Below are 12,686 nucleotides of genomic sequence, written 5' to 3' on the forward strand. Positions count from 1 at the left end.
TTGTAATGCAGGACTTTTACTTAAATATATATATTAGTCATTTAAGATCTTGATACTTCTTCCAGCACTGCAGAGAAGGATGTGTTAGTGTGTGATGAATTATGTCCCCTCAGACTAACACTGGCTCAGAGCCTCTCCAGCTCTGCTTTCTGTTGTGCGTCTCCTTCTTTGCACCTTGGAAAATAAAATAAATGTATCGCTCTTGGTTTTCAAATGTCCTTCAGACTTGCAGGATCTGCGACAAGCAAGCTTTCTCGCTAAATTCTCTTTCCTGTGTGTTGTGTACGTTTATTGTTTCTTATCTGCTTCTGCATGTTCTCCTTTTTTCCTCTCAAGCAACAATGGCCATCCACCCTCTCTGTCTTATCGCCTTACATTATGATCTAAAAATGCTGGAGTCTCAGCCCCCACAGCTCCAGAAACAACACTGTGACTCAGAGCTTTCTGGTCAGCCCTGCCGCACCCCACAGGGACACAACACAGCGATGATCATCATGAGAACATGAAGGAGAAGGAGGAGGTAATGCAAGCAGCTGTGGGGGTTATAAAAACAAGGAGGATATGTACTGTAAAACCAAATTTAGTTCACAGCTCATTACATTTAAATCAAATGCGTTCCCATCCTGAAGACAATGAGCACCTGCTTCATCAACTCTTAAATAATGTCAGTAGGTTTTTTGTTTTTGTCGGTGAGGGAGGTCTTGGATTCTGGGCGACTTGCAAATTACAGAAATTGAAATGAACGTGACCTTAAGAAGAAAGCTAAACAGTGTTGGGTTGGGTCCCTGGCAATGGTGATAGGACATTCAAATGCTTTGAGCGCCTACAAAACAAGAGTGCAATTTAGCTTGGAGTGTGTTAACACTGCTGGTAATATGAGTCAGCTGTGAGGAGCAATACACACCACCAATTACTGTATGTCTGCTTACAAGAATACATTTAGCAGCTAGCATAAATGCTTTGTTGAGAGTGCGCTTTTTATTTGTGTGTTATTTGTGTGTCAGTATGTGGTGTATGAGTGAACTTCATGGACATGTCTTTCTGCCCGGGCCAGTGCTGCAGATACTAACACCCAGATCTCTCTCACTCAGCCACTGAAATAAATGACTCACATTACTGTGGATAAGATGTCCCAGTGCGGGAGCTGAGGACAGTTTGAATGTGTCTGTCCAGTAACATTATGAAACAGAAATAGTCTTAACACATTCCTGCTGTGGAGCAGGTTCCTGCCTGGACAAGACTAAATATTTAACATTGAAAAAAGAAAAGCATGCATGGTGACAACATATATTCCTGTGGGACATTGCTTCCCTGATTCAACTGTGCCTTTTTTAATTTGATAGTATCGGTCAGAGAGTAACAGGAACTGTGGGGACAGGGAGAGATGATGACATGCATTACAAAATCATTCATTCATTTCTGTCCTAAGAAAAGAGATGTGGACAAACTATGTACCGGAAAGAATGAAAAACATTCACATTGCATTTATTGGAGAAACTTATTCTCAAATTTAGTGTTTAAGAGTTTAGAAATAGCAAACTGAAAAAAATGAACAAATACTATTTATATAACTACTGTACCGTCTCCTCACTCCTATGAAGTATCCTCACAAATATTCAGTCTGTGTTATGTCATGTATACAAAATGCCTGAGAAATATGTGAAGCACAATAAGCAAAACTGATGTGATTTGGCCAGACTTCAAACCCTCCACAGACACTGATACTGCCTGTAAATAAGCAAGAAAATAATCCATTTCCTGTGTTTACGTCTGCGGTTTCATCTTCTATATACAGATTCCCCATTGGATTACACAAACTACCTAAAATGGTTTTCATGCTTCTCATTCAAAGAAGAGCTGAGGGACAGACGTGATTCATGTGCAGGAAGGACTTCTTTCATCCCAATTTATTATTATAACTTTTGGAAAGCTGATAAGATATGAGCGTCATGAGCACTTTCTAGTTTATTAAAATGATTAAGCTACTCCAGTTAACACAATGTCAATCTGCAGGAGTGACCTGCGTCTCCAGTCAAGGGAAATGCACCTGTTTTGATGTTACACACTTTAGACGGATATAATAGTCATACATTTGTGTGAGATGTCTGCTATCACACTAGCAGTGAACACAAAGTGATGTTTATTTTGAAAGTGAAGATTAATCGGCTGACAGGTATAATTTTAATCACATCCAGGAGCCCCAAGACGTACAGCTTACAGTTAATCATTGCCTACAGTGACACCGTTAATTGTTCACAACTCAAACAGTCTTATTCGGAAGCACTTAACACATGACTTAAATCCTGTTAGGTAGCTTTGGAGACCACATTTGGGCTACTTACAACGTCAGACTTTCCTATGAATTTATGAGAGTACACGCTTAGAAATGCATGTCCGTTTACCCATGTATACCCATGTATCCTCCTGCTGTGCCCCTTTTTTTAGATGCTGAGTCAGTGCGACGTCAAGGTCGGGGGGATGGAGGAACACATTTTGGCCAAATGAAATGCATCAGCTAAATTCTTATCGACTCCAGGAGCACTATTTTGTATCTGACCTCTGTTGGAAAAGACTAAAACTTCAGCAGGTTTTCCACCTCACCATTCTCAATCTGACAAAACTCTGCTACACTGCACACACTAGATTAGTACTTTATACTATAAGACTTCAAAACCAACAGCAACAGAAAAGAGAGACTTTTTGCATCTGTGCTCTTCTTTTCAGCAGGAAGGACTCCCACGCTAACATCTGCGTCACATCAATCTGATGAACTTCTGTGTTCAGCCCGGTGCTCTGATGAGCTCTCCTGCCCTGACCAGGAAACACTGATAGTGCCAGACAATCTGAACTATTTTGTACTTTGCTGGAAAATTAAATTGTGCAGCAAACAGATTAGCGCTGATGCAGAAGTTGTACACAGAAGCGCCTCGCACCAGGCATCGTGATGAAGAGTCTCCGTGTTAAAACAGATTTTTTTAATGGTTAAGAAGCAACTTGTCAAAACTGTCCATCACATGTTCGGAACTTTTTCAATCAGTGAATTAAATCTGCAAATCTATAGATCAGAGTTCAAGTATTACTTTAATATTAACAAACTAAGTTAATGAAACAAATGAGTATCATGAAGGCACAATAGTTACTATGTCTTTGATGATAGTTTATTGGCTCCATAGATTGCTGCTGCCTTCTACAACAGACCAAAAATAGATTTGAGATGAAAATAAACACAATATCAGAATTTTTCAGGTTCCCCAAAAACATCTGGCATCTCTTTTGAGCATTTCTTGTATAAATAATTTAATATTACTGTGCTATTTACAGCTTGGAAATCTTCAGCATGAAAAGAGAAAAGGTACTAAATTGCATCGTTTGTCAGGGGGGGATGGGGGGGCTTTACTGTATGAATTAAATAGATGTACCTAATAGATACAGCGTTGTACCTTTTAGCCTTAAAGCTGCACCTTTAGACTAAAAGCTACAAAGAGTCACAAAGAGTTTCTCTTTATCTGTTTTGAGTGCAACGTCTGATGGCTCTCTACTTCAACACACCTGGTGACATCGAAGCACAAACTGAATTACACTGAGGTCGGACATAAACACAGGCTGAGTAGAGCTGCTGTACATGACCACTGAGGCACCGAGACGGCCAGACGGTATATTTAGTAGCTTCACAGGGATCACCAAATCGGAGCTTGCGGAAGGCAAACACTAATCATGACGGCCTTGATCAGCAGGAGGGTTTGAAGGTGGCTGTAAAGTAGCAGTCAGGAGGCAGCGAGGCCTGTGTTTAAGTCATTAAAAACACGTCAGGGAATTATGAATGAGCCGAGACTTTAAGCGCGTCTTTAAACACATCGTGAGTGAGTTGACGTGTCTGCGCTGTGTGTGTGAGAGGCGTGTTATTATATCGAAGTGTGGCTTAGCTTTCACTGACACACTCATCTCATCTGTAATTAGCTCACAGCTGCTTAATGTAAGTCACACCGGCAGATTTCATAACAAACAACTAGAAACGATCACTTAGATACAGGAAAAACAGATGAGCTTCACTCAGTCAGGACTCTTCATGCAGAAAGACTGAAACATTTCTGTATTTTCCAATTCCAGCCTCTCAAATGAGAAGAGTTTCTGCTTTTCTCTCTCATATATCTTTTGGGTATTTGGATTTTTGGAGACACATTTGTAAATGTAATGTTTGGCTCTGTGAAGTGAGGTTGGACATGTTTTGATAATGTTTTGACGTTATCATAGACAAAACCAATTTTGATTATTTGAAAAAATATCTCCAGATTAATTGATAATGAAAATAACCGGCCCTAAAAATTATGACGTTAAACCTTTGCAATGTATCATGTCAACTGTGCAGACAGATACAGATCAAATACTTAAACACTAATTGGGAATTATGCATCATAAAAAGCTTCATCTCATGTTTGAGTGGTGTAAAGTGATGAGCAGCTCTGCAAAAACCTTTGACAAAGAGTTTTAGAAAACCTTTGATGCGCTGAATCTCAAAACTAGGCAGGGAAATGATCCGTGTATGCTTTGCTTAGAGAGTAAAAACTAACACTTTGCAGTTGTCCACACACATCAGAGTGAAACCCTTTGAACAGCTGCTTCACCAGCGCAGTCAACCTCTCATCTTTAAGTGACTATCACTGAAAGGTTCTCTGCATCATCGGACATGTTGCTGCAGACTCTGGATGCAGATTACGCCGAGTTCCAAAAGCAAAAGCTTCATAAACAAGCGGCTCCATGAAAAGGCGAGGTGAAGATTTGTAGTTTTGCAAACAGAGCTGTAGAGCGGACTGTTTTGTATTTCCATTGAATCACCAGGACGGGACAAGACGTCTCTCTGCTGAGAGAGAAAGGATGCTCTGTGTGAGCTGGTCAACACAGGAGCAAATACCCAAACATTGAGGTCACTCCCAAAACAGGAATAGTCGGGTTAATGGACTCTGGTTTCAACGACATGGCAAATATGCAGGGAAACAGGGCGGGAAAATCACAGCGTACACACACACACTGTGTGCTGCCAAATCAAACCTACAGGAGACCTGGGCGGGCATTTTAAAATCCTCCCAGTCAGTGAGTGCCAAACAAAATCTACTTTATGTGCAAACGGGCACACCCTCTCTGCAGCCGAGGTGTGACAACACATACATTCATCATCAGGATGTGCAGATTTTCAACAGGTCAAAATAAAATAAAGTGTTAAACTTCACAAATCCATACATCCAACAACAGCACTGACTGCAACATCACCTCCCTGATGCTGTCTGGTTTCTCCTCCTGCATGACTCACATGCCAGTAAATGGGGGTCCAGGAAGGAGCCGATACAGTGGCTGGTTTGTGAAATCTACCTTAATGCTCGGTAACCTGAGACCTTCACCTCGAGCAGAGAGCAGCAGCCAGTGTAAGCTATGGGAGCTATGCTGTACACAGTCATAGTACATGCATGTTTCAACATAAAAGACTACTTGTCAGGACGTAATAAATAAATGACTGCAGGACTGTTTAAAAAGGAGGCAGTAACCATTTAATAATAGTGATCTTCAAATGACTTGTTTTGTTTGACAAACAGTTCAAAACCAAATAGAGAAAAGCAGAAAATCAGCTGATGTTCAGCATTTTTACTTCATGAATAACAAACAATTAATCATCCCAGTCGATTAATCCATGAATCTACTTAATATGATATTCAAGTCACCTTTTCTAAAGTTGGAGTAACATTAAGCTCACCTCACCCTCCTCTGTCATCTCACTGAGGGGTTTATTACAGGAAAACTATGGATTATGAGTTTAACGCCAAGAACCTGAAACTCCACAGGACATTCAACACCTTTAGACTGGTTTGTCTTCATATAAATACAAGCTCAGGATCTGACATTAGTCTGCCAACACTTTAAAGTAGCTAAACAAATCCATACCAAGGTGTCTAATAGCTCTTAAATATGACATTTTAAAGATTACATTCTGCCATGTTACTTAACAACTACACATTTTCAGTGAGTAAATGTCAAACTTCAAGGGGGAGAATTATACCAAACAAAGAGACATCTTGTGTGAACAAAGACAGAACAGGATGGAAGTAAACGCATCTCACAGCAAACAGAGCAGATTGTAATATTACCATTTTCCTTTCTGCATGCTGTCATCCCCATTCATCACAGCAGCGGTGTCTGAAATAATCCAAAAGCAGTGATAGTAATCTACAGAGCTGCTCCTGCTCGGCGGCTGCTCGACCAAAATGAAATCCATTCTGACACTCGTTCACTGCCGAGTGAGTGAGGACAACCTTAAACCAGCTGGATGAGCATTTGTCAAGTCCTCAGCTGAGCTGCACTGTCTTTGGTTTGTTTTCCTCTCCCTTCCTCTGTCTCTCTCTCTCTCTCTCTCTCTCTCTCTCTCTCTCTCTCTCTCTCTCTCCCTTTCACTCTCTCTTACAGATTTACTCTTTCTGCTTCTCTGTGTTTGCTCTCTTCCTCTCGAGTGTCGAGCGCTATGTTTGTGTGAGAGGGGCAGCGTGACTAAAACATGAGGAGAGGTGTGAGTGAGAGAGAGAGAGAGAGGGGGGGGGGGAGGGAGGGAGGAGGGAGGGAGACTCACAGTACATCCAAGAACATGAAAGTGCAAATTCTCCGTTTTTTCTCTGGCATCTGCTTACATTATGCACACACACGGGGCAATAACACAGTCATAATTAACCTACAGTGTAATGTCAACAAGGAACATGATCCTTGATACCATCTTCGACCAAAAGCTGGTCCCTCCCCACAAGGTTTATCATCACATTTTAGGGTTAGGGTTGAGGGAAGGCATGTATGTGTTTATGGTCAAGTCTCCAGGAAATTATTGAAAGGCTTTGTAACACCCTGTGGCAAAAGTGACAAAAACAAGTTTGTGTGTGTGTGTGTGTGTGTGTGTGTGTGTGTGTGTGTGTGTGTGTGTGTGTGTGTGTGTGTGTGTGTGTGTGTGTGTGTGTGTGTCAGAAGGGAGATGAAGAGGAAGATAGAAGAGTCTGTAATTAAATCATTTTCTTTTCACTAAACTTTTAAAACTGCACTTTTGACATGAATAATGTTTCTTAGTTGAACACAAAAAACGATCATTAAAACTTATTCAACAAATGCTGCATATTTTCACTAATGCCAAATAAATCCATTGACTTTGTTTTTGTTTTAGAGGGCTAACAAGTTACAACAGTTACAAATTGTTCGATATGCTCAATGTAGTCACTGTGGCAGCAAAACCACCATCCACCACTGTTACGCTCCTCCTGTCACAAGACCATTGTGAGGACAAACTGAGAGATGGGATCTGATAATGAGAGCAAGCAAAAATTGAGAAGAAATAGTATCTGCCCCGAAGGAAGGTACAACACAAACATAATAAAAACACTAGGAGAAGCACTTCAGATGAAAACACACGAAGAAAAGGCAGAATGGCTACACACCCAAACCATATTTGTTATGAAGATCTGAAGTTCTTTGTCCTTTGTTCCTTTTTAGGATATTTTGGTTACGAAAGTTAAAACTACAGAAGCAAATGGCTGGAGGAGCAGATGAGATGAGGCTACTGAAACATCCCACTGACTGAAGCTGCTGTGAAGCAGAAGCCAGAATATCTTGTCTCTGTATGTTTGACCTGATCATTTCAGTATGTATTGTATTTTTTATGCGCTATGGCTGTAACCACCAGTAAAAAATATATTATAAAATTCCACCTACTCACATTTTTTAATCTGACACCAGATTATTTGGGGAATTTTACCTTGATAAATGATTTTGGCAACATTTATGTAAATTAATTTTTTGTCAGTCAACTAACAGATTAATCAACCAATTGTGTCAGCACGAATGAGTGCCGAATCCAGGGTATCATATGGTCATATTTAAACGATACCAGCCCTAATTGTGAGCATGTAATGTCTGTTATGATGCACCAATAAGAGCAGAAGAACATATGAGCCCTCTTACCTGGCAACTGAACAACTTGTTCATCATAATGTATCTGAGGGGACAAGCCTGAGGACAAACATGTGTTGATGTTGTTGTTGTTGTTGTTGTTGTTGTTGTTGTTGTTGTTGTTGTTGTTGTTGTTGTCATAAACTGCAGATATCATTGTTGTTTCCCCCTCCCCCCTGTCCCCATCTCTCTGGTCCTCCTCCAGGCTGTTAATGCACTGACTCTAACAGGGAACAAGGCAATGTGCACAAGCCACAAAGGGAAACAAATCAGAAGAGAGAGGGAGAACGGAAGGAGAAAGGGGCAGGGAGCGGGGGGAGAGTGTGTGTGTGTGTGTGTGTGTGTGTGTGTGTGTGTGTGTGTGTGTGTGTGTGTGTGTGTGTGTGTGTGTGTTTGACAGCATGTCTGTGGTATTAGGCTTGAGCAGAACGAACGTGTCCTCGCCAGGGGAGAGAAGTTGTTGATTCAACTGGTCTCAGTCAAGGCCTTGTCGCCCTTGTCCTCATCTCTCTCTCTGAAAAATCCCCTTCTTACTCACTCCATTTCATTCATACTATAAACAGAACATTTGACTTAATCCCAAATCTCTGCCCCTCCTCCTTTGCTTCTTTATCAGGTTGTCATTGTGAATTATAATCTGCACAGAAACGGCTTTTCTGTGTAAAAATAAATGTTCAACAAAAATAAATCCTTGAAATTCTGTGTGTGTGTCCTTAGAAACGACTGTGACACACACTCACAGGGAGGACATGTTGAATTCAGACGAGGATCACTGCTGAAATAAAAATGTAATAACTACTACATGTTGTTTTCTCATCTTGTTGCTGCATTTGAATGCACGTATCCTTAATTCAATCCAATTTTCTCCAAAACATGGTTTTATATGTATGCTGCACTGTTTGCACTACGCAGTTGGTTCTGGAGCCAGGTTGAAGTTAAAAAATGTCTGTGTATTTCAGGTATTTGGTTTGTATCTGCAGTCTGCCCTATCATTGTTCTATGTATCCCCTCTGCGAATGTCTGTGCAACATCAACAGCTCCAGACACATAAAAACAGCCAATAAAACAAGCCTGCGGATTTAAAACTGAGTGTGTGTGATCATGAGTCTACTTTGTTACAATAGCCTTAATGGAACGGAGTGTTTAGAAGCTGCTAATCCGAGCCAGTGATGGAAACAAACGCACCTCGAGCCTTGGCCTTCTATTTTCCTCACCACTTCAAGCATGCATCGTCCCGAACTCTGGCTTGGGCCGCTAGCACCTCATTACCATTCTGTGAAGCAGTTAACATGGCTGGGGATGCATTTCCTCCAGGGCACAGGAAGTTCATATTATTGACATTTTCAATTGCAATTGGCTGCTTCAATGTTTGCTAAACTTATTTATGGAGCTCTTGAGATGCAGGCATGTTTCTGGTGGTAAAAAAAAACAGGCATATTTTCAAGAGCTTGAATCCCATACAAGGGGACACACAAGCATCTGCTGTAGATTTCCGAAAGCTATTGCTAAACAATGCTCTTATCAGAAGCTAAATCTCCTGTTATTTTAAGCTATTATTGACATTTTGACCTCTCTTCCCTATTCCCCATTAGGTTTCCTCAAACCAGTAAAACAGTGCCCCTCTATGTTGCTACATTTGGTAAATATCACTTGGTTTTTAAGTGCACTGCGCTCCTACAGTATGATAAAGGCAAATATTAAGTTTACCAATAGGGAGCCAAAGCAACAATACTACAGTGCAGATCAAGGCAGTTTTCATTCAAAGAAAGTCTAGTAACAACGTAGTGAACACAGGACGCAGGACAGCTGCAAACTAAACTTGTGAAGCTGAAACTTATCTGTCTTCATTTCAGCAGCAACAGGTCTATTTGTCTCCCTATATTTAGGATGCACAGTTTGAAGCAAAAGATTGAAGAAGAAGAAAGCATCATTACATATAGAATTACTGGCTGGTATGACAACGTAGCAGTAAAGGTGAAAGGTCAAATCAGTAACCTAGTTCAGTGATTGTCAAACCATCTGGAGAAAATAAAAGATATGAAAGAATTAGAAAAGAATTTGGCTCTAACTTGATTTGAGAAATACAACCACAAGCCTGTTTATGTGTTTGGTGATCTGTAATCAGTGGTCAGTGGTGTAATCCTGTGGTTTATCTGCTGCAGAAGTGTACTTAGCTGCATTCACATTGGTTTTCGCCCAAGCAGCACACACCACAGCTCGTCCATCCAATGTCTGTTGTGAAAGACGCAGTACCAGTAATCACCACAAGATGCTGCTATGTGGAGGTCAAAGTTCAAATTCAATTTCTTTTTTCTATGTTGTGTTTTTGTTGCAATTTTGAAATAATTTTGCCACCAAGGCTTTAAGTGAGGCATTTGTTGTCCTTTCTCTATAATAAAGGCCAACAAGGTTTGGAACACTATAAGCGACCTGGTGAAGAACCTTTACACATAGAGGACTGACATTATGGTCGTGTGGCAAACAAAACTGTTCAGTAATCCATTGGGTGCTAATATTGTACCACACCAATGCTAAACCCAGTATGAGCACAACATCAAGCTACAGAAAAACTCAATCAGTCAAAGTCTTTTAACAGACCGACGCAGGAGATCCAGGCTGCGTGATTCAACACTTCACAGCGACAGCTCCGGGTTAAGAGAGACAGATCGACCCAGTCGGGGAGTGAAGGAGAGGCGTCTATTTTGGCCGTCCAACTGACTCACAGCCTCCTCTGGAGCTGACCCTGTCGGTCATAAATCACCATGAGCTGTTTGGGTCATTCTGAATGAACTGTGAGGCTCAGGCCTGCAGGTTTTTTTAGAAACATTGTTCTCACAGTGTGTGTGTGTGTGTGTGTGTGTGTGTGTGTGTGTGTGTGTGTGTGTGTGTGTGTGTGCGTGCGTGCGTGCGTGCGTGTGTGTGTGTGTGTGTGTGTGTTTGTCTAAATCTGACAGTAGCCGGATAGACAAACAAAATAGGAAAGGCAGACATGACAGGAAGCTGGGAAGACACCAATATAAAACCGGCCATGAATTCTACGAGTCAAAACATTCTTATTCTTGTTGGTATTCCAATAACATGCTACAATACATTAATAACCAACTACTGTAATCACTAAGAAAAGTCCATAGCCTTGACCCAGTTCTGGCCTGGTGGCGAGGTCTTATGGACCTTTATGTTTGACTCATTCACTGTGTGTTCCTTAGGCTGGTTGCAATGCCATGACTGCCATGTGATTCACATGCAACATGCAACGTGAAGGTCACGTCCCAGCAGGCCTGGAGAAAAAGTGGTTGATCACATCACCAACAAACTGCACATTTCCCTGCGGTGCATTTTCCTATGGTTTCTGTAAATAAAAGTGTTCACAGCCATGCTAGCAGCTCTGTGAGACTGTACTTAGGCACAGTGGTGCTTTGTGCTAAATGCTAACATCAGCATGCTAACCTCACAATGACGATGCTAACATGCTAATGTTTAGCTGGTATAATGTTTACCATCTTAGTTTGGGTTGTTAGCATACTAACATTTCACTAATTAGCCCCATATTCAAAGAACAGCTGAGGCGGATGGGGATTAGGGTGACAGTGGGCCCCAGTGTCCTTTGCCATCATCTTAAAAGAAGTATATATTTTTTAAATGGAAATAATCAGACAATCCCCTTTGAGACATTGGGTTAGAGATTTGTTAACTTCTTTGCGATTGGAGAAAATCAGACTCTTACTTAAAGATAAATTAAATCTCTTTGCCAAGATATGTGATCCTTATAAAAAGTACTACAAGACTGAATTCTAAACTATTTCCCCGTTCATTTTATGTCAGCAATTTACTTTTCTTGTATATTGTTTCTCTATAGAAGCACGGCTGTACATACACATATATGAAATGTAAAAAAACAATGATGTGACAATATTTACTGTGGCATGTTTGGATGAAAACAACTGTGGTCATTATAGCCATCATCCAAAAATAAAACATATTATACTGAACATACACTGTGGATATCAAGCTGTCAATATTTATATCTTTATACATGTGACTGTCACTGCTGGTGGTCGGCCCTGCAAAGTCGGGGCCACTTTCCCATGCTCCTATCTGTCTAGACGAGTGCGCGCACACACACACACACACACACACACACACACACACACACACACACACACACACACACACACACAATAATTTGTCTAAAGGGATCAGAAATAGCATAACAATCTCAAAATATAGGTTACAAAAACTTTTTCTGTGCTGAAAGTATTCGCAGTAAACTTTTCACTGATGACTACTGAGGTAATCACTAGAGATTTCTGGCAGATTTCTGGTCATTGTACTGATGTTCTTGCCTTGACGTATCAGAAAAAAGGACAAACTACAACCCTATGACATCACTCATATCTGCACTTTATATCATTAATCAAAGTGCATATAAATATAAATATAAATCTACAAACTTATTTTTAAAATATGTTGCTAAAATAGGAGGAGGAAACAAATATTTGTCATACAACAGGAACATCGTTCAAGCTTTTTGGGACATTTTGAAAAAGTCCCACACAGCTACACACAGGAGACAGGTGATGCTGACCCAACACAAACAGACTCAAACCCTTGAGATAAAAGCACAGTGGTAAGTGCTGGCCGGGGGGCGGGGGACCTTAAAACAGGCACGAGAACAGCATCTAGAGGCCAGAGAGTACACCTGCACACAGAGGAGACAA

General features: G+C 40.9%; 1 protein-coding gene across 1 annotated transcript in view; it reads right to left on the reverse strand.

The window, feature by feature from the left end:
* Positions 1-6,437, reverse strand: part of LOC115011007 (uncharacterized) — a 29,121-nt gene extending 22,684 nt beyond the window's left edge. Inside the window, exon 1 of the mRNA XM_029435934.1 lies at positions 6,135-6,437. Coding sequence (XP_029291794.1) covers positions 6,135-6,137 — 3 coding nt within the window. The 5' untranslated portion in view covers positions 6,138-6,437. The remainder of the gene's footprint in view (positions 1-6,134) is intronic.
* Positions 6,438-12,686: the final 6,249 nt, after the last annotated feature.

The sequence above is a fragment of the Cottoperca gobio genome, chromosome 7, assembly GCF_900634415.1.
Source record: "Cottoperca gobio chromosome 7, fCotGob3.1, whole genome shotgun sequence".
Lineage (NCBI taxonomy): Eukaryota > Metazoa > Chordata > Actinopteri > Perciformes > Bovichtidae > Cottoperca > Cottoperca gobio.